At 38.2% G+C, this 23,248-nt stretch overlaps 1 protein-coding gene across 4 annotated transcripts in view; it reads right to left on the bottom strand.

Annotated features, from left to right (window-relative positions):
- The window catches only part of POU6F2 (POU class 6 homeobox 2), a 313,722-nt gene that overhangs the window by 168,913 nt on the left and 121,561 nt on the right, over positions 1–23,248 (bottom strand). For 3 of the 4 annotated variants that reach the window (XM_051610118.1, XM_051610115.1, XM_051610116.1), the window contains exons 3-4: positions 11,382–11,473; positions 10,209–10,437 (exon numbers count right to left, since the gene is read on the bottom strand). In XM_051610118.1, coding sequence (XP_051466078.1) covers positions 10,209–10,437; positions 11,382–11,473 — 321 coding nt within the window. The remainder of the gene's footprint in view (positions 1–10,208; positions 10,438–11,381; positions 11,474–23,248) is intronic. The other variant, XM_051610117.1, reaches the window with a different exon arrangement.

The raw sequence follows: 23,248 nt of genomic DNA, 5'->3' as shown, positions 1-23,248 counted from the left end.
TGAAAATACTTCAGTAGATGGAGACTGTTATATAGTAAGATTTCTTTTCTGAACAGTGGCTTACCTCCTGCCTTCCTACACCACGTCAACAAAAACTTCTTCCTTACTAATACCAGTCAGTTTGGGTTTCTCAGTCCCGGTTTCTAATCTCCACCATGCCATTTATGAAATGATCAGATCAGGAGACAGAGAATGCAAGTTGAATGTGACTGTGTATAAATTGCTCTGTATTGGTAATCTCATCCCATTCTGTTATTTACTTTTCTCCAAGTAAGATAATTGTATTTGTATAGGTATAGGTATAGATATAGATTAGATGTTACATTACAAAGCCACAAGGGTTCCTGATCTTGTTAACATGATGGTTGTCATAGTTTGTTTTGTTTTGCATGAGCAAGAGCTCATTACTGAGAACCCTTGTCATTCACATCGACTTGTGTCTTCTTAATGGAGCATTTCTGAAATGAATGGCAGGACATACACATTTCAATTCAAACTGTAACTTCGTGTCTTTCTCCCACTGAAGTCAATGAGGCTTCAGGACAAAGGAAGCTTTATAGCTTGTGTTTTTACAGGCATGCCGTGCTGTTCAGTGTTTTCAAACCATTTTGCTTTCAGGCATTATTTCAGCTGGTCTATTTGGCTACCTTCCGTACCAGGTTACTTGCACACTTACACTCTCCTAAGCTCAAAAGATACTATAGTCCTTTGTATTCCTTGCAGTGCACTAGGATGCCACGAAGCAAATACACAAGCCTTACTCTGTCTCAGCCAGAATGGGTATAGTTTGCTGAGCAGAAGAGGTGAACTGAAAAGTCTCACTGCTGGGGAGGGTAATAGCAGCCCTGCTTTTGCATCAGTCCCCTGCCAGGCAATCCATAGACTGACACTGATGGTTGCTCTGGAGGGAGTCACTTACCCTCCAAGCTAGAGGTAAGATGCCAGATAAGCAGTAGCCTGTAAAAAGGGATTAAAAGAAGAGAGAAAAGCAGGGGGAAAGATTAAGATAATTTACCCTTGTATATTGTATCCATCATAAATCCCATTGTCAGTATCTATTGTTCAAGTACCTGACAAACTTCTGTTTCTATCCCCTCCCTAAAAGCTTCCATCATATGGAAAGTTGTGTACCTTTCTTGGTTTTATAATAAACTGGAAGTGAGTAACAGTGCGATATCAAAGGAAATAAAACTCCAGTTGCTATTGCTGCTGGGGTTGCCGTCTGAATGTGGCTTATACAATATTTCATCTGTGCTGACACCTTTCACTCTCAATTATTTGGCTGCTGTCAAAACAAATCAATCATATTATAGCACTGTGTCTTCATGTTACCATTCCACTGCAAGTTAGCTGCATTAGCTTTGAAATATATGGAAGTATAAAATTTATCTGTATTATTTATTTAATACAACTTTCTCCCTTGTGAGTTATCTCACAAACATAGCATACTCAAATTATCTGATGTCAAGCATTGAATATATATAAATACCACTAAGAAATTTCAAAATAATGGCACTCATGGGAACATAAACGTGTAAAGATACACTTGATAAGTCTTACACTTAAAAACAATGATATTCTGCTGACAAATGGAACAAATAGTATATGTTTTTAATTTTGGTTGCAACTGGCCAAGATGCTCATATTAGATAAATGTAATTTCATTAGACATAGCTTTGAACTACCACTCCTGCTAAAGCAGAGTAAAACAAAGATTTAAAGAACTGATTTTGTTACCAGCAAGGTAGCGAGGGGAAAGTTCGGACTGAATATTTTTCAAAGATGTGACAATGCTGGGAGGGGAACATGATCTTCCTTTGCAGTTTACAAGCATTGATTTCAGAAAGAAAAAGCTAAAATCTCAAAGAGGGAATATGAAAGTGATATCACTGTTCAGATTGCTAGACTTACAGTTCTCAGAGAACATGTACAAAATTTGTTCTTGAGAGGCTTCATCCTTTTAAAAAGAAACAAAAATACAAGAAACAACTTTCAGGTTGCCAATAAGTGTATTTCCTGAAAATATACTACTATAATTTTCTTGCTTTTTAAGCAGAATTCATGTCCTGTTAAGACTGCATCTTCTAAAATACAGAAGCCAAATATACTGGGAAAACAACAACAGTTTTATCACAGGTTTACCTCTTCATTTATTACTGCTGATGTAATGGGAAATTAGCTGCACAGTACAAAATACGTTCGGAAATATGTGGATTGTGAATAACTTCAAAAACTCAATCTGAAATGTAAAGGATGGGCAGAAACAAACAGCACTGGAAGAGGAAAGGAATAAGAGACTGAAATGAGATCTGAGAAACAGAAAAGGAAAGATATCCTAGAATCAGATTATGTAAATCCAAAGCATCAGCATTGACTTGAATAGAATTAATCATGGAAGTGAGATGAGAAGCTTGTCTTTATGCTGAAGATTTCTTTTAACATCACATAATTTATTCTAACAAAACATAGCTAAGGGAAGAATAATCTGTAAGATACATCAAATCTACAGTTGATTCAGTTTAAAAGCAATACTCATGTTAAATAAGCAAAAAATGCTATAGCAGACAATAGTCTAAGAATCCATATTGGGTTTAATCTTATTAACCTTGGTGGAAATTCCAGTCCTTCTATGGGCTGGAAAAGGTCACTGCAGGACTGAAAAAAGGAGAATTCACCTTATTATTTCAGCTTATGAAAAAGAGCCTAGACTCTTTTACATCTATGAACCAGGACAAAGCTTAAGAACTTAGGACATTTAGCAAAGATGTAGCTGTGTCTGAGGAGCTCAAGGCATCTAACAGAAGTGATTTATGCCACTTTGTAGGAAAACATAAAGCTAATTATCTGCACATTCATATATAGCTGGGAAGAGAGCTGCAGAAAACACCTGTGAATTGTCTGCCATCACATGGGATGTGTGGGGCAGAGCGCAGAGCAGAACATGGTCTCACATCTGTACTCTCTGCTACCTCTGTCAGACCAATAGGCTTGTCAAGATAAAACTTTTAAGGAACGAAAGCAGCTTCAGGGATTGGTAACAAACTGAGACCGAGGCCTGAAGATCTCCATGAGTGAAGAATTCTACCCAAAGGACATAAAATCCCATCGAGGTCTGAGGACAAAAAGAGTTTCACTTTCATCACTGGTGATGTCACCAGACATGTTCCATTCCCAGTTCTAGAGCACTCTCAATGGCACACAATTTTTTCCTAAATAAAAGGAAAAAAAATATTGTAAAATGTCTCAAGATGCATAAACTTTCAGATTTCAATGAGAAAGTCGTAAGACATCTTCAGAACATTCTATGACAAGTTAAAAAAAAATAGAAGAGATGTGTTCTTCAGTGGTACAGAGCCATATAGACTTTAAAGAAATTTAATTTTAAAAATTGACTCCCAGGTGTTTAACTTGTATGTTCCGTGCATTCAAAATTCACACTATTAAAAATGTCTGTAAACCCTGTTGGTCAATAAAGACTTTGCTGGTTTTATGAGTCCCTAAACGTATATGTGCTCGATTAGAATCTCACTAGTCTATCAGGAATCCAAGTTCGAATTCAGGGAGTTTCTAAACATGAATCATAGGGATTTTATTAATACAAACACCATGGAAAAACAAAGGAAATTAAACCACAGAGACTATAAATGTCTAACTTAAATCCACTAAGTCAAGGAAATTAAGAGTGAAGGCTGCAAATCCATCCTGGTAATCCTTCTATAAGTCTACTGAATGAAGGAGTCTTGAATCAGCATATGAGTCATATGTGCACATACCTTATAGATGTGCATATCTATTTACATATGATACACCAGAGCATGTAGCATGTATGCTACAAAGCAGAGGTGAGGAGCAGAGGGACAAACACTAGCTAGAATTTTCACTTGCATTTGAAATTACATGGTTTTTTTAAGATTACAGTAAATTAAGTGTTTAATATTATTGAAATGAGTTTTCTCTACATTACTTTAAATTGTCACAGTCTAAATTCAAAATTAAAGGCTCCTGGAAACAGGTGCAAAGACATACTTTAAAAGCAGCATTAACATGCATCCATGTTCTGCTTCACAGAAATTTCTTTTATAATCCTGCACGCAGAATATTCCTGCCAGGAGCAGCATTAGTCTGAGTCAGGGCTCAGTAAAGGGGTACATTCCCAGAAATGACCAGGTCTTACATTCCTGTCACACCACAAGTCCTAGCCTAGTGATCACATCTGCTAGATGGCAGTCAAACAATAAGGTTTTGGTGGAAACTTTGCAGAGGAGCAGAGTACTTCTGTCTTTCCCCTCTGCTTCTTGGCATACAAGTCTGGAAACTTAGACTCTGCCAAACTTGGCCCACAGAGTTTAAGTAGGTGTGAACACTTTGATTTCAGAATTAATTTGATCTACATCACATCATTACTCCTCACTGACGTTGTTCCATAACCATCAGTACTGAAAAAATAGGCATGTCTGCAGTCTATTTTGGGTGGGAGGCAACAACAGAGCACACAGGCATTAAGACTACTGCATTTTCATGTCTTTGACGGTAGGCCTTTAACTATAGGGCAGAAAATCCAAACAACAAATAGCTAACACACTGGGAATGATCAATAAACAACTAGTAACTAATAAAGCCCCTGAACCTTTCACATTCCCTCTGTGAAGGCAGCAATTTGCCACTGAACAAGATGAGCAATTAACATGGGGCCACAGAATTCCCACGGGAGAAGCCTCCTATTGCGGGGGAAAACAAACAAATAAACAAACAAACAGCCTAGTGAGGTTCATTCTGTACTACCTTCAGAAGTGCAGTTTTTGCCCTTTCTCCCAAAAGCAACTGTTAAGACTCTCAAACAGTATGTTTGCTGGGAGACCAGATGGAGACACGAAACATGCGACCTACTCGATCTTTTGCGATCTCTGCCTATTACTTCTGTCCCCCTACACCACAGTTTGAATAGGATATATCTGTTAGCCTGAGGAAAGCTGCTGTAGTGGCTTCTAATCCATAAGTGCTCCATGCATAGGGGTGGCCAACCCCTCCTTCATGTCAGTGAGCTCTTCACAGTGACTATATTACGTGTAGCATTTATACAGTGATAGGGAAGGTATATTTGGTTTGAGGGCTTCACAGAAATTGCTAGCGAGTGCAGCTCCTTTTCTTGGTTCTTGTCATTCTTGTTCTGGTTATGTTAGTACACTGCAGAAGTACCTGGGAATAAACTATTCCTCTAAGTGAAACATCATTTTGATTATTACTGACATTGGTGCTCATTAAAATACATAAGTGAAACACTGCCTTTCTGTAGACTCTGAAAGCTATTTCATGTTACTTGAAGGGGAATACAAATGAATAGGGACTGCATCACTTTAGTTAAAAGAGGAAAATGTTCTAAAATACTGGAATTTGGACTCTAGATCAGCAAGGAATTGAGGTCTGTAGTTTACTTCTTTTCTGTCTCTTTTTTGTTTTTCATCTCTCTCTGATTTTTTATTTTAAAGGTGTGTGTACATGGAGGAATGGAGACAGAGCATGTTTACTTTATCTGTTGCACAATTAATGACACAAGTTGATGTCCAGATAAAACAAGATCTAATAAATGTAAACAATACTTCCTTCCTTTTTGCTAACACTGTCTTTACTCAACATTCATTTTGACTGATCTCCACAAAATAAAAGCCTTTTTCATCTATTTACCATCATCTACATCTATTGTTACCCATACCAGTGCACTTTAATGGCTGTCTCCTAGCTCTCAAGGTATTTAATACATTTCCCCTTCCATTGTACTGAAACAAATTATGACCTCCTGCTGTTCAAATAATGTAATTTAATTATTTCACATTTTCAGCCACGCAAGGCATCTTTTCAGCACTGAAGACTTTCACTAATGATTTGGGGAGATGGTTTGTTCTCATTTCTTTCAGAACTCAAGAATGAGAAACTCTGGCTTGGAAATAAATTATTGATATCCACTTAAGAAGAGTACAATATGTAGGGGAAATAAAATATATAAAATTTCAGTGCCATGAGGCTAGAATCTCCAACTTGTTGGTTTCTTTCAAGGTTCAAGTGTCATTCAAGCTCTGTGTCAGTGGAGATATCTAAAACACTGTTGTGCCACTCTTATGTGATTTAATATATTCAGGCCAGTCCTTTGCAGGGAGACTACCAAATTGTTATCTGTGGCATGTGACTGGCCAGCAGTGAGCTGGTAGGAATCACGGCACTAGCTTCTTCTGATTTTGAACATCTGTAATATACTGAAAAGATAGCTAAAATATATTAGCTTTTTAGCTAAAACTGCAGTTGCTGTCATGAAAAAGTGAACAAAATGAGGGGACCACCTTTAGCAACACCTTCCCATTTCTCAGTGATTTCAGTGTGTTATCAAGAGGGTCAAATTAGATTAAGAAAACAAGACAGAACTAATTCAGCACACCACCCCCTCACCCCCAAGTATCTTTCTGTTCATATATACAGAAATATTACACTGAGACAAAAATCAGAAGGGCTTAAGGCAAGAATGTCTTTTCATGAATAAGCTCCCAGGCATTGCTGAATATTCTGAGATTAAGCAACTGCTAGACCCTTGGAGAGACTCTTGAGAAGGATAATTACATTTTTTTAAAAAAAGAGAACAGACTCCCCTCCAAAAACCTAGAAAAATCTGACCTGGCAAAGGAGATAGAGAAACTGAAATTGTTCAGCCCAGAGAAAAGTTTCCTGAAGACAGAAAGTTGATTACTGATTGATGAACACAAGTTTGGACAACAAGAGGAAAGCTGACATAGTGTTTTCGGCATTAAGTCAATAAGGACAGGCCAAGAAGCAAGGAACTAAAAGCAATAGACAGACAACACATTGTGTTGTAGGGTATCTGCCTTACTCTTTTCCTTCTCACATCTTCACCACTGAGATTGTGACACTTCCAAAATGTTTGCTGTTTAGGAAAGCATGCTTGTGTTCCAGCTGTAATTCTAAGAAATGGTGAGGGGAAAACAGGTGTGTACATTTTTTGGGAAAACAGCCTTCTTGGATGGTTTTTAAACTCCTATCTTTAGTACTTTTCATGGATTACAGTGAAAAGTTATGATTGTTGGTTTTATTGTTGGTTTTTTTTCAAAGAACTGTTGGTGTAAAGCCAAAGTTCCATAGGTGAATCTGTTATGTTCAGTGACTTCTGCTTGAGGCATTTGGTTCTATTCTGCCACCAGCCCTCTGGCATCTCAGTAAATTGTTTTCCTTGCCTATTCCTTGCGCACATAAACTTTGCTTAGGAGAAGCCAGGGAAAACATATTTTGTAAGTTTCACAGCAAGAATTTACACATTCACCATCCTTCCTTCTGTTCACACACATTTGATTTTTTTGCTCAGGGAACAGATATGGTATAGCAGTGTGCATGGAAAATGGCACAGCGTAACGAACAGAAAATAATTAACTATGTCTCAAGAAAAGTAGCTTTGAAAGAGGCTTAGTCTAAACATCATTTCACTTATAACAACAAAATTCCTATTGATTTAGTGGTGGATCAGGACCATATAGCAAAGAAAAATGTAACAGAAATATATAAGGGGTGTGTGTGGGGGGAAAGTTGTCTTATTTATAAGTAACTGATAACTGAAGAATAGGTAATTTCACTGAATAAGTTATACTGTGTGAGTAATCTCTATACCTTTAATTGTTCCATTTTACTAATGTCTTGAGTTTTAAAATACTTATCTCCTCTATAATTCCTGTCACTGAATGCTCTTTTCTCTTTCCACAAGCAAGGGTTTTGTTTTATCCAATCACTCTGTGGTCTCATCACCCTGAACCAGACCTGAAAGTCCCCCCTAAGAAAATTAGTTAAACATAGATGTGGATTACACAAAATACAGTGGGATTACTCCCTTAATCAACACTTAGCATGAATTCAAGTACTCTATTGGATCAGAACTTTTCTGAATTCATACATTATTTTTAAAGTCTTCAAGGTGTCTTTTGAGGTACCTAACCAGGGTAGGTTTTGATAAAGAGGTTTAGAAGTTTACTGATAAGAGAAGAAAAAGAAGACAGAAGACCCAGCTCACAGGAGCTGCAGTCATCTATGCTTGACTGGACTGGAAATTCAGGAACAGCAGACATGACAACAACAGGAGTAATAAGAGGTTAGAAAACACCATGAAAACACATCCCCCAATCATCTGGGTTGACCACAGTGAAGTTTAAGAGAGACGAAAATTGATGAACATGGTCTTATCACCCAAAGGGCAGGAATTACCAAAACTGTGTTCAAGCATGGGCTTCTATAAGCATACCTATAGAAGTGCTGGGTACAAAACAGAACACAGATTCTACTATTATCTTCCAAATAACCACAAAAACCAGGGACCAGAAGTCAATCATGCTCAATACAACTGATGATACTGCACAGCTAAAGATGTTCTCTTGAAAGACAGCACTCTCACCTGACTCCTAGCTTCATTCACAGAATGGTGAATTGGGTAGTGGGCTATAGAGAAACCACAGCAGCTTACAACTTCCATTCACGGAACTTAAGAGCTACCTTGACCAAGTTACTTTGTTTCCTTGTGTATCAGCTTTACTTCCAAATAATGAGGGCAGTAGCCGCTTCCTTGGAGAAGCGGGGGAAAAGGTTAGGGAAGACCACAAACATCAGTACAACTAGAGTGAATTTGTGGATTCTGTTCCTTTCAGCTACTTTAAGGAAGGTGCGACTGCATCCATAGACAGGGAACTGCACCTGATGGTCCAGCAATTTGATCCCCTGCTTCTATCTACTGGTAAAGATTATAGAGGAAACCTTTTCATCTGGTAAGGTCATTGCTTGCAAAATTTATTTGGCAGCATCTTTTAGCTAGCAATTAGATACCCGTGGCTAAACTAAAGAGCAAAGGTTGCATGGCTTAATCACTGCCTCCCAGCTTTACAACATGGGGTGAATAAATGACGTAAGAACTGCATGAGTTTATGTTTATTTATAATACTACATACCCAGCAACTATAACCTGGAGCACTCCAGAGTGGAAGGATACATTTTTATAATGCCTGTTTCTTCATTAAGATTTCATCATACACCTACGCTAAAAAGCTACTTCCCCTTCACTTTGTTATATCTGCTTTTACCCGCTCCTGTTCTTGCATTATTTTTTTAATCTCCAGTTCCCTACTTTACATGCACTCTCAAATTTTAAACAAGCAAAATTTGTGCATTAGTGTGTCCTTTTCATCTATGATTTATGAATGACAGGTTCTTCGGTGCAGCTTAATGGTATGAGAGAGACATTATTTTAAACATTAAAGTGAAAACCATTTACAACTATGATAAGAGAGGTCTGTTGACATTAAACTTTAAAACATGCACAAGGTAAAGGCAAGTAGCTGCTCCAACAGGTGAGAGTACTATGCATGCAGTTTGTATGGGAGTTTGCTCAACACATGAGCTGTCTCTTCCTTTTCTCTGTTTCACAACCTGTAGGATTTGCTTCTTCAGACAATTCATCTGGTAATCAGCAGCAACCACCAGAGTTTAGTAACTGAAAGGTACTTAGGGTGCAGTGCAGAACATTCATTTATAAAAGTTACCATTCTGTTAAAGGATAACTTTTCCTACCATTCACATCAGTAAGAGATAAAAATAAGTATGTAAATAAATTGAGAGTGCTAAAGCTTTATTGTGATACTCCATGCTCACACCTTTATCACTTTCACACAGGACAACCACTTCCTTACCATCCTCTTCCATTAAAACTGAACAATTCTACTGTAAGATACTGATTAATATTTGTCTTGCTATACTTGATGCAGTTCTGTTCAGCAGCAACTACTTTCTGAGAAACAATCAACATAATTAGGACTAGTAAATAAATAAACTTGTATATCATATGCGTTTGGATTGAGTACTGTTTCTAACAGTGTTAGATATGTTGATTGGACAGCAGAGAATACTAGGGGAGAACAGGGATAACCCAATCTAAGCTCCAACCTCCAATCAATTTTTATAAAAATGCAAATTTTTATTCCTTAAGTATCCCTCAAGTATTCAAAAAACAACCCTAGTATTAACGTTCAAGAAAAGAGAACATTTGGACTACAAGAGAGAGAGAAAGTGAAAGAAACAAGCAAAAAACCAAAAAACCCCAAACCAAAACAAAACAAAAAACAAAACAAAACAATAAAAGCCCCCAAACTATAGGAAAAATTCTAAACGTGACTTACCTTGTAGATTTTGCAATGGCAACGTCATGATGCCTCCTGCTGCAGCTGCTGCTACCAGCCCTTGGATGTTGGTGAGATTCGCTGTAGGTAGAGTTAGGACGAGTCCTTGTTGGCCCCCCAGCTGCCCAGCCATGTTGAAAGGAATAAGGATCGGCTGATTCAGGGCTGGAGTGCCTCCTGGCATCACCCCTGCTACTGCTGAGGCCAACTGTTGGGCTGTCAGTAATGGCTGTAACAAAACACAGACAGCAAGCCTATTTTACTGTGCATAGCTTGGTATCACACACACAAAACTCTTCTGGCTTGAGATCCTTTTGTGTTGCATTAGAGACGTGCTGCTTCCAATACCTTAAAGCATACATTTTCACCAACACAGAAAGTTTTGACAAACTTGACAGGCTGAAGGTGTAAGCTATACAGGCATGTAGTGTGGTAGCAATTCCAGTTGAATCTAGACTGGAAAATTCATTACATATTCACCAAAGACAGTTTATGAAGAAGGCCTAACTCAAGCCAGCCTACAAGTACCTAAATGCCAACACTGCCCAAAATTTCCTGGTTGTATAATGACTGGTGAAAGTGGAAAACACAACACTAACAATTACCAGAAACTATGTGGACCAAGACTGTCCTGGGAAGTGGAAAAACATTGAGTATCTTCTTAGAATACGGCTGAACTTGGGTAAAATTGTGAAGTGATAAGGGAAATATCTTTAAAATCTTGTTCAGTGCCATACTATTACACCTGCATTTTGCTCTAAAGAAAATAAATACCTGGCATAAAAGATAATGAAAAGCCTGTACTAATGCAAGAGCTGTGTGTGACAGGCAGAACTGTTAGAGCCAATGAGGTTGCATTAAAATTGCACAAGCTTTTCAATATTAAATTATTACATGCATTTAAAAATTACTGATATAAGAAATTCAAATAATTTAACCTCCTAAATATGCAAAACTCCTTAGGTTTCATTAAAAAAAACAAACCCAAACATACAAAAAGCTAATATTTCCAAAGAATTTTTAAAACATGCAGGATACATACATGCTCCCTTTTGTAACAGTAAATGCAGACAAATAGAACCACATTTTCTATGTTACACAGATCAAAGATGATCAATTGCAGTTATTTACTTTTCATCAAATTGCACATCTCAATTAAGGAAAAATACTGACCTGAGGCCCAACAGGGAATGTAGGATGAGACTGACTAGGTTGGTGCTGGTCTGCTGGGCTGGTATCAGGCAGCACTGTGTTTCCTCTGGCCTCTGAAATCCACAGAGCAGATTGACTTTAATATCAAGCCTGGGGACTGCCACATTACCTTCTACTGTGATGTCACATAACATCAAGCTGAAAATGATATGTTAAAGTGCTTTATCAATAACTCAAGCACTCAAATCACTTATCAGCTGCATAAATTATGCTAACATTCATTCAGACCAGCCAACTCATTCAAGGAGCTACAGAAATCTGACAGCAGTGAAACTGAAGCTATCATCAATCCAGCTAATGTGGGTTGCATTATACATCAATTTACATACAGTGCATGAGCACTCTGCATGTGTGGGAACTGTATTTTTTATGCTCAGGTGAACATCAGCCATTCTAATTTCTGAAAGCAGAAATTATCTGAAAAACAATCAAGTCACATCTACTTTGTATTTTAATAAAGCATTTTCTTTTGTCAGTTACTGAGTTATGAAAGGCTGTACTATGTGCAATAAAAAGGCACTATGAAAACTGAAAACATGCATGCTTCCAAATGACAGGGTTTTTTTCTAAATTGTATGTAGGGGGTAAGAAAAATTGTATGAAACCAAGGATTTGCAGCATTTATTGAGAAGATCAATATCCAACAATTGAACTATATGCTGGGCACTAATGACTTGCTAAGCACCAAACACAGTCCAGCCCTACTGGATTTTGCTTAAGTCTGCAGTACAGATTTGGAGAGGAAAAAGAAAGAGAAAAAAGGCCTATCAGTTGTAAGAAAGTACAAATGCATTTTCAAAACTGTGTCCCGATCCATTATTTCCTCCAGGTGAGGGACTCACATTGATCCACAAATGTTTGAGGTGCTGATGCCGTGATCAGGCCCACATTTATATTTGAAGCTGAAGGAATGACAGCAAGTGCCAAAAGTAGCTGCGAGAGTACTGTGGTGTCTCAAAAAGAAAACCCTGGCAATGGTGTCAGGTTTCCTGGTTGGTAGGATAGCTCCCGTTCTGTTGTGTTTTTTCAGCTGAGAGGTTAAAACTCCATACTAAGTAAACCTTAAAGAGATGCTCTTTTCCAATGTTTGTCCTATGAATAACAAGTGCAAGATAATTCAGCACCAGTTTATTGGCATACCCTGGCATGGTAAGAAAAACGGATACGATTCTGTCATACATTTTAAAGAGGGTATTATCAGCTCATTTAAAACAAATTATTCTATATATTCTCCAAGGAACAGACAAATCATCAAAATGTGAAAAAACCCTAAACTTCAGCACATTAAAGTACAACTAAAATTGACTGCAATTGACTTCTATCTCTACAGCAAGGTGTCAATCATAACAACATTTTAGAATAGGTTTAAACTATAAATGTGCAGAGTTATTATGCAGAAATCTGAAAATCTGATTAGTCTGTAATATTTTTGTATGGTCTCAAAAAGTCAGAAATGGACGTTGCTTTGGGATTACTTATGAGCAGTCTATTGAAATATCTGATTTGGAGCTACTAAAAGCAAACAGACTTGCTGACATTTTTTAAAGTTAATTCTACAAAATAAGTTTGGTATTTTCATGACCACTGTTATTTAATAATTAGAATAAGCTGACCTACAGTAATTTTCAATCTTCTCATCACAGATGTATGTATAAAGTGAGATCAGATCAAAGGCTTAATGCCAATGAATGTATCACTCCCCATTAAGATCAAATATTTTAAGTCAATTTTCTTTATGTTATTTTAAGGGTTGAGAATTTTGTCTTTGTGTGTGATTTAATTAATATTAAAACAAGCTCCCAACTGACTATTATTAATTTTTATCTATGGATGCTTTGGGAGAAGCACAAAACTGGAGTAAAACAGGCACTAGAATTAGACTTTATTGCAATTACTACAACCTCTCATGCCCCTTTTAATCTACCTGCTCTGACAGTCAAGATTACCACTCCAGAGTAAATATTTTTCTGAAACTCACAGGAAAATCTGCCTACTGGGCTGGCAGTAAGCACAGCAAAGCGAGGACTTCAGGGTTAAGTTCTGTTGCATCACACACAGTGACAGCATTTGTTCCTTGCTGTACTCTATCTTCAGTGAGACACATAGGTCAAAGCTCCCAGGAAGGCGAAGCAGTGCACAAAACACTGGTAAAAGGCTACTTCTTCCTTTCCTGCCTTATAATGTCGACTGGGGGGATTCCTCTGATTTTGGAAGATCTGAGGAGTCGGGAGGGCTCTGTGTCACAGCTACTGTTCACAGATTCATTGTCACTAATCTGGAAAATTACATTCATTCAGACCACTGCTCTAAAGTGGCCGCGCACAATCACCCCCTGCATTGTTTTTCCTGTCTGTTTTACCAGCTTTATTTGGGAGTTCATTAGTTTCAGATGCTGGAACGACTTCTGCAGGTAAATTATTTCCCTGTACAAATTCCAGAACTCAGTAATAAAAATCGCCTGTCAAAACCTGCTCTAGATTTTCCACTTGTCCAGATCCAGGCCATTCCCTCCTGTTAGACTATCCTCCAACACTGCTCAGCTTTCAGCCAGAGAGGGGTATGGCAGCAAGGAACCAGGACTCATAGCAGTCCCTATGGAGCTGGGGAACTACCAGCAGCAACTTCTCTGTTCTCAGCTGCTCTTTGGAGTGATTGTACTCTCATTCCATCTTCAATTGCTGGTGTGAAAGAAGAAAGCAGTAACAGGGAGCCTACTCTGGAAAGAGAAGTAATTCTCCTTAACAGCATTTGCCTAGACAGGGAGCTAAGTCTCCTCTTATAACTGAGGGCTGTCATCACAGCCAAGTCAACGAGTTTGCTCAGTAGCACCATATGAACATGCTGTTATACAGCCATGACTGTAGATAGGCTTTAATATTTAATAAGCAGTATTCATTGTATGTGATTCATCATAATTTAATTATAAATTATATAATACATACACTCACCTCTCATCCCACCAAGGGGCTGGAAGGGCATGACACAATAAAAAATGGAAGTGCACTGTAAACATTGTAAAATAACCTTCTGAAAATAAAATATTACTTAAAATAAAGCTAAGTAAAACAAAGGCAACCTTCTTCTCCCTTTATCAAAAAAAATAAATAAATAAAAAAAATCCCCAAAACCAAGCTAAAAACCTTGTTGAACCTGCCTTAACAAAAACCTAGTTCTTAATCTGGTTAAGAAAACCACAAGAGAAACATCAGAAGGAAAACAAAAATTCACATCCCAAGGCCTTCAAGCCTCATACAAAATTACAACTGTGAACCCACTAGTTACAAACAGGCTTTCTACAGTTTGCCTCCTTTTTGTTTCTTACACATTTTCAGCAACACCACAGGTAATTCAGTTCTAAAAGTCTTTATCTCCCAGTATGCTATGAAGGACAGAACACTCTAATCCCCTTTACAAATGAGTAAATAATGGAGAGAGGGACTTGGATCCGGATTCTCAAATCAGCATCCTTTAGGCACCTAGATCTCCTCAGCACTGTTGAGGAAAGCATGGGTCAAAGCACAAAACTGCTCTGTGACTCCTTGGCTGCTCCAAAGCTACCAGCAGCTCTGGCAAAGTGAAGTTGCATGTAGTCCCTGACACCCCGCATTCGGGTGCACTGCCCATCCCTGCAGCTCTTGGCTCACATCATGCCTGATGCTTGCAGAGAACCTACGGCTGCCTGGGAACTGTGACTGTAAGGAAGAGCTTTACAGGATATATGTTGGCATGCATTAAAGACATACATCCAGCTCAGTCCTGGACCTCCTGGTTCCCCTGTGGGCATCTGCTTGTGCCTGCTCACAGGCATGATGCACACTGGTGTCTCCTCTCAGACTCAGAGGACGAGCCTTGGCACCTGATCTGTACATGATTAACTTCCTCATGGCCTTCAAGAATGAATTCAATGTGTCTCCCATTTGTATTTGAACCAGGGAGATGCAGGGCCACCTCTCTGTAGTACTCAATACTTGGAAAAAAAAGCAGAATCAAATTTATTAATACTCGATTTTCAGTAATCAGAAGAATACCTAAATCCTCGTGAGATACCCATTTAAGCAAATATTTAAGTGAAGCAACATTAACAAAAGCAGCATTTCAAGCAGCGGTTTGTATTAAAATCCTTAGATACAGCTCCACTTTGTGACATTAAACTACTTGTGTCTATCTCTCAGTACGTGTAACAATAAGAAATGAAGAGTAGACTTTCTTCTCACCCATTGAGCCAACTTACCTTAAAGATACAGCTTTAAGAATGAAATCATTAAACTGAAAACACTGCCTGTGAGAAAAATAGACTTACATTTTTAAAATTAATTAACTCAGAGTCTGAGCATGTAATATAGCTGTATTTAGATCATAAGCCATATTAGCAGGAGAACAAAAGATAACTTTTTAAAAAAAAATAAATAGACCGACTAACAACATTCAAATTATCGGGTATTGTGTGTGGAAGTCCATCATCTCTGATTAAAGAAACTCGGCTCTTAATTAAATGAACCTTTAGTTGCCAGCAATTATACCAGAAGCAATCTTGCTGAACAAAATTTAATAGCTGAAGGCAAAAGATGCAGCTGATAGGGAAAAAAATGTAACATTCCGTCAAAACAATCCTCCTTCCACAAAGCCACCATATTGTGGCCCTTAATTTCACTATTTTCTTTTTCCCACTGCCTCAGAGGTTGGACATGTAGGTAGGAAGCCTTTCCAAACCACCTCATCACAAAACCTTAGTAATCAGATCGCTACACAGAATTTCACAAGCCTGTCTAAATTTTACAATCTTTACAGGAGAGAAAATTGAGATTTTATGCTGAATCCATTTTACATTGGTATTATCCTATGGTGATCAGAGGAGATATTCCCTTATGTCAGCAAAGAAAATCATGCTCAGAAATTAAATTATAATAATGAATCGCCCACTAAAAGGTGTGAATTTAAGCTTGGACTTCTCATATTTAATTTCAGTAGTAAGACAGTTGTTTTCTTCCAGTCCAAGTCCAGGATGAGCCATACAATTCCCTCACCTAGATTGTATAAAACTCCTCTAAGTATCAGGTTATGCCACAAATCATTAAACAATTTACCTTTTCCTGCTGACCTCTGCTTCAGATTCTAAGCTTTTATTTTTAGGCAGTGATTTCAGTCTCACAAAGAAAACTAAGCTAGTAGAGATCTAGGTGTGTGCAAATTACCACCAGGACCTGTTAACTCTAAACCTTAACAATGTTTCAATGTCAATATAATTATTTTACTGTTCAATCATTCTAGCAAAACATAGAAATAGTATGCTTATCTGCCACAATGTCAGACTGTCTCAAATTATATAACTTTTAATTTTCCCCTACCTATGTCCAAAAACCTTCCAGTTTATCTTTGAAAATGTCTGTTGTGTGATAAGGAAATGCCATATTGATCTACTATATTGACATACATGCCAATGCAGTATTCTGTACAGAAAAGGTAAAAAAACCTGCATACAAAATTGATTGAATTAGAAGAATGAATAGTGCAGGTTTGCTTTACTGACTGTATTATTCAGCACTTAAGTAAGTAAACCCCCTCAGTTTTACACTTGCCTGAAACTGCCAGACAATTGCTACTACAAAGCTATCAATATCACAGTAGAGCTCCAAATCTGCAAATTTGCAAGTTGGCAAATTTGGCAGAGCACAGAATCTCACCTTTACCTGGTCCCAGGGAATATCTTCTCCTAAAGCATCTTCACCAGCAAGACACAAAAGGTAGACAAAAATCACTGTGCTCGTTACCCGTACGCACAGAGCTTGGCTTGTATTTATGCAGCTGCATCTTTCTGGATCAGGACTGATAACACTAAACCTCCATGACTGTTTATAATGAAAATCAGGCTATTAAAGTGATTAATGTTACAGAAAACTGCTCCTGGGTAACCACCAGTTATATTTACCATCAAAGAAAACAAACACAAAAACAAAAACCAAACTGAAGCACAAAAATCACAGATAACACAAAAACCCAGCTTTCTCGACTGCCTTATTTTTTCTTCTTTCCCATCTTTGCTTCTGCTCCTCTTTCATTGTCTTATCTTTTCTTCTTTCTCTTTTCCCCAAGTGAAAATTTCTCTTATTAGTGCCTATCTGAATATTCTTCCACTTCAGACACTTCTTGTGAGAAAAGAAGTGCCACTACTGCAGAAAAAGTGAAGGGATATAATTGCAAAAGGATGTTCTTTATTCAAAATAGACTCATTCTACATTTCTTCACCTCCTAAGTACAGTGTATAAAAATCTCTTGTTAATGGTACATCCATTTTTTATGAATTGGACCCTTCATATTGAGAGTTGTAGTTTCTTTTATACCATATGCATTAGTACAAATATAATCACATTAATGTCACAAAGACCCTATCAGTTTTCCTTGAATTCATACAACATTTCTTACTTGCTGTTTTCTGTTAGTGCTGGTGAATGCAATGATGATAAAGGTTACTTACCAGAAGATGGACAGTTGAATGCATTATTATTTCATGTTGGGCAGCTGATCCCTAGCTAAGAAGGGCAGGAGGCTTCTCTAAATTAAATTTTGCTTTCTTTCCGTCCCTGGAAACTTTCTAAATGCCAAAGAGTGAGCACATTAAAGAACATCTATTTTGGAACAACCGCTACATTTTGCCATCTTTGTAGCTAAGTAAGATTTCTTTATGATTTTTACAGCATTTATCTGTGCATGTATTTTTATACCTAACAGGGCAGAGGGCAAGCTTACCACCAAAACCCCAACAGCCTGATAATTCCCTGCCACCCCCATCTGACTCCTGTACTCTCCTCAAAATAAGGTAGACTGTGATCATATCTTCTAATGATATACATTGGTGAATGCCTATGGAACCTTGCACAATGTACATAACAAGGGTTTGGCTTCTGACGCTACAGGCTACTGAAAGCCAGGCAATTCAGGTGGGCTGCACCTGGTGCACAGTAATTCAGGCTTCTGGGTGGAAGAAAACTGTAGCATGTCTGACATTTTTTGCTTTTTTACAAGTTACGTTGATAGACTTATTTACAAAGGATAGGGCATGGGTAGGCAGCTGATGACAGAAATTTAACTTGCAGCTTTGATACATTCCAGGGACTGGAAAGAAAAAACAAACATAAGGTGGGAAGGGGATGAACCTGGTGTCCTACCAGTCCTCTGAGAGTCTGTTCAGAAATTCAAATCATCTGGTTCACTGAGTAGGGAATATCCAGTTAAGGGAGGAAGTATTCAATTAAACCCAGTAAAAGCACCTGGCACTTAGATCTTCAGCAGAGCCAGAGTTCAGCAAAAATGCACCCCACAATATATGTAAACTCCTACTGGAGCATCCTGACCAGCAAGTATGGTCAAGCAACAGCAGTTTATCACTCTTGCTACTGAGCTCACTGTCTGATTTCATCCCTGTGGTGCCTTTAACAATTTCACACTCTCTGCTGTGGTTTTTACACAGCCCTGTGGGGCAGCTCCATCAGGTGTCTCATTACAGGTTGTTCAGCTGTTCAGGCTTTATTGAGACTCTTGAAAGAGCCATCCCACAGAGTGGTGTACTGTAGGAGTCCAGTTGAGATCCAGGAGGAAACCTTAACAGTGGCAGCAACTCTGTATGCAGGGGACCATGCTCCCAGGTCAGACTAAATCAAGAAACTGGTAAGTCTATATTATAAACATATTTAGCTGCACATGTACCTTCAGAAATTCTGAGCTACAAAAATTCAACAGCCCTGCCCCTCCAAAAGCCGCCTGTGTGGTTTGGTATGTGCAGCAAGTTCTCATGATGTGGCTCAGCAGGGTGAACCATTATTTCAAATGAAAGTGTTGGCTGGGAGCTGCAAAAAAATCTTGATATGAATGCCTCCAGATCTTGTAAATCCTAAAGTGAATTAACTTCTGTCTCTTTATTATTGTCTGAAATCAATTGTAGTGACTATTTACAAGGAGCTTTTGCCAGGGGTTCTCAAACACTTCATATTTATCTGTTTTTAAAGAGCATTCAGTCTGCAGGCTAGGTCTTGCAAGCTATGTCACGCCTGACCATCACTAAACCAAGTTTAAAACAGACAGCAAGGGCTTCTGGTTTCCCCTCCCCTCCCCCCCTTTCATTCTCTCCCTGCTCTGTAGACCAAAAGCTAAAAATATAAAGAAGACCTAAAGAACTAATAGTCAGCATTATCACTCTGTCTGCTTTCCAAATGTGAGAAGCTATTTACCAGACAATGACAGTGAAACACTGCAACAGCCGCTAAGATGGTCTTCCGCACCCTAAAATTACCCTAAAACAGATCTGCAGGGAAATAACCAAGTGGTTTACAAACACTTGGATACTGTTCCTGTAATATGTTGCTGCCTTTCTGTGAGTCAGTCTCCCACTGGATTTCACATGTGTTGGATTAGTTCTCTCAGAAAGGTTTGAGAATACAGCACAGGTTGAAAAAGCTTTAGAAGTAATAGGCATAAATCCCAGGACAGTCACACTGCATGAAAAATCTCCTGGTTACTAATGCCTTGTCATGGCAAGACCTCTTTGTAACAACATGCCATGCAGGAAGGGAAAAAGCAAAAAAGAAACCACACAACTTAGCTTTGCCAAGATACCAAGTGGCAGGCAACTTGTTTCAAAGAGTGAGAGGGCACTGTGATACATCCTAACAGGATTAAATTATATAGAATATACAAACTGTTTCTAATCCATGAGAATGATCGTGTTCATATATATATATGTATGCCTCTCTATATATAGATACATATTTTAAAACAAATTAGTGTCCTACATCCCTTTCATTTCTGTATTATTGTTCTGTTTATTTTTTCAGCATTACAGTAATTGAAAAGTATCTACTGGTAAAAGATGCTATTAATTTAAGTGCATTCATAGTGTGTTATGTCACTAATAGACTTAGGTAACATTATTCTTTTATCCTTTTTACAAAGCATTATTTTATTGTCCTCTCATTTCTAAGATTTTACTTCCACTTAAAGTCAAGTAGAGTGAGGGCTTTGCAGAATTCTATTATATTATTGTCCTGTCATTATTCTAACCCCATTACACAACAACACAAAACCAGCATCAGCTTCCATTTGTCATATTATTTATTTTAAGGATTATGTCAGATGTCAGACCATGTCTACGTGCCTATTAAACATAATTCGGAGTTGGGCAAAAAGTAATCACCAATTCCTTCTTAAAATGTTTTTGTTTTTTAAATAATTAAACTCTTCTATATTTTTGTAAGAGCTCTGTCATCTGGTTTTGACGCACACAATCCTAGCTGTAGTGATAAAAAAAAATAAGACAGTGTCTAGAGGTACCTATTGGCAACTAGATTTGAACTTCTTTGTCCATACTCCCAGCTGAGCTGACAGAAGCCAGTTCTGGTGTGGAAGCCAGACATAGATGCAGACTGTGTGCCACTCTAACCCAGCTGTGTTGCTCCTAGGCAGAAGCTGTCTTGTGACTGGTCACAGTGGAGCACAGAGGACCTGGAGCAAAGGACACTCAGAGTCCATCTTTCCTTCAAGTAAGATCCTTTGGCAGCCAACAAAGGGCTCAACACACCTGACGTGCTTTATGGAAGTGGACTGCCAGTGCCGCCTTAAAATCTTTTAGTGTTCCTGGCTTTGAGGGTATGCAAAAACAGCCAGGATTGGTTTGAATAAACCAGAACTTCCACCATCTGCTCCTGATGGCTGCCATAAAGGAAAGATAGATCAAGTGCTAATCTGGCAAAAGCAAGATTTAGGCTCAGTGCCCAACGATCACAGAATTTCTGTGAGACCTTCACCAGCTCACATGCAAAGAGCACTCTTGGGCCCTCAGAGCTTAGAGAAGTCCTGGACCATCGGCAGGTATTGCCAGTATGCTGCTTCCTCCAGTCACAGACTTCTTATCACCTGACACTTTAGGACTAACACATACATGGGATGCAGCGCAATGTCTGTGCTCTAGAGTTGCCTTTCCTCCACACTGAAGGCATTTGCACTCAGATCTCTGGGATAACTTCCCATTGTCTTTGGGACAAAGCCACTGCTTCTATTTCTTGAATCCTCACATGGGTACAAAAAGCTCCTGCTCTCACCACCTTGCCTCTCCTTAACTCTCTCCACATACCGGCTACTGAAGAACTGCTGGAGAAAATAATATTTGCTGACTACCGACTAGATAGTCCCAAGTGAGGTTCTGGTCACAATCAGTCTTTCCATTAACCATCACTTAGGTTGCTTCCCCTGTTATTCTGTAGGGATTGTTGATTATATAGATGGTAACCCACTAAGCAGATTTCACTCAGCCAGAGATGTCTGGGTTAAAAACTCAATCTAGATTGAAAACACACTGAAAACCAAACAAACCCCCCCTATACCCATACCTACCATCTTCTCAATTCAAATGGTATTTAAATAGCTTCTAGAGAAAATTCAGACCTTTACTATAATACGCACATTTGACATTCATAAGATAGCTACATACAGAAACCAGGATGCAATAGGTTCTACTTCAGATGTTGTGAAGCACACTTGTACACGTTAGTGTACTTCGCACATATATTGTTATAACAGCATTGCTTTTACTTAATGTTATTCTAATGACTTTCCTCTAAAGAGCATTTGTGAACACTGTAACTCCCTAAATGGTAACAACGGATAAACATCAGCTTGAGAAATGCAGGTCTATATTATTTATGAAGCTGCAATTCCCCTGTAAATAACCCAGTTGTTAAAATGATATGTATCTATGTAATTGAGTCTTCTGTATACAAATAAATAAGGCTTTATTGCAATGTCAGAAGTTAACAGACCAGTCAATAAAATCAATAACTCACTTTTTCTCGCTTATATATCTAACTTTTCTCCACCTTTCCTATGTCCTCTGTTTGTTCTGGTTACATATTAACACCCCAAAGGATATATAGCTCTTATGATACTGTTTAGTAAATAGTGGCTTGAAGAAAAGTCTGAAGAAACACTGCCTTGGCAACTTAATTCTCTGCCTCTTCACCATGCATTTTAACATATACCTGTCTGGTACAAATCATGAAGAAAGAAACTGTCTTGATCTACACATTAGAGTGCTAGAGATTTTTTATGTGAATGATGACATGAAGGTCTAAGTAAATTAGGTTCATATTGATAACATTTAGCTGAAAGTGCTCCAGACCTGGATTGCATTATCTTACAACCACTGTCAAAGCAGCACTGCCAGATTATAACACTGTGCTGCTTGTGCCTCTATGGTTAAGGTTGTCTCAGTTTTTCCATTATGCTCCCCATTTTTCAGATACTTACAATTAGGCTGTAAAATTTGCTTTGGCGTGAAACTTGGTGAACCAGAAGCCAGATTCTACAAAATCTTCTACAAGAAAGCTGACCATTTTATTTCAGTGGGAGTGTTTCCATTAGCTGGGCCCTGCCAGATTACAGTCCAAGGCCAAAGTTCATGAGCCTGGTTGCTTTATTTTTTTTAATGAAAAGAAGATTGGTTCCTTTAAAAATATTTTTTAAGGAAGAAAGGAAGAAAAAAAAAAGAAATATATGAAAGCACTGGAAAATAAGGCTTGATTTTGTGATGTGATTAGGCCCCTAATTTGATAATCTCTTGTTTTCAGTACTTTGAAGAAGAAGAAGAAAAATTAACAGCAAAGCTGCTGTAATGTAAAAACTAGCCGTGGGGCATATGCACTAAATTTTGTTCCACTAATTACATTTTCTTGTGGGTTTTCTTCTGGGATCTAGCACACCTCCTCAACAGCCTAAAATTGGGAGGGCTCCAAATGAGCCATTCTCATCTATCAGGAATACAAACATGCTCACAAAAGCTATCT

The sequence above is a fragment of the Apus apus genome, chromosome 2, assembly GCF_020740795.1.
Source record: "Apus apus isolate bApuApu2 chromosome 2, bApuApu2.pri.cur, whole genome shotgun sequence".
NCBI lineage: Eukaryota > Metazoa > Chordata > Aves > Apodiformes > Apodidae > Apus > Apus apus.
Note: the sequence above shows the minus strand (reverse complement) of the source record. Positions and strands in the feature narration are given on the sequence as shown.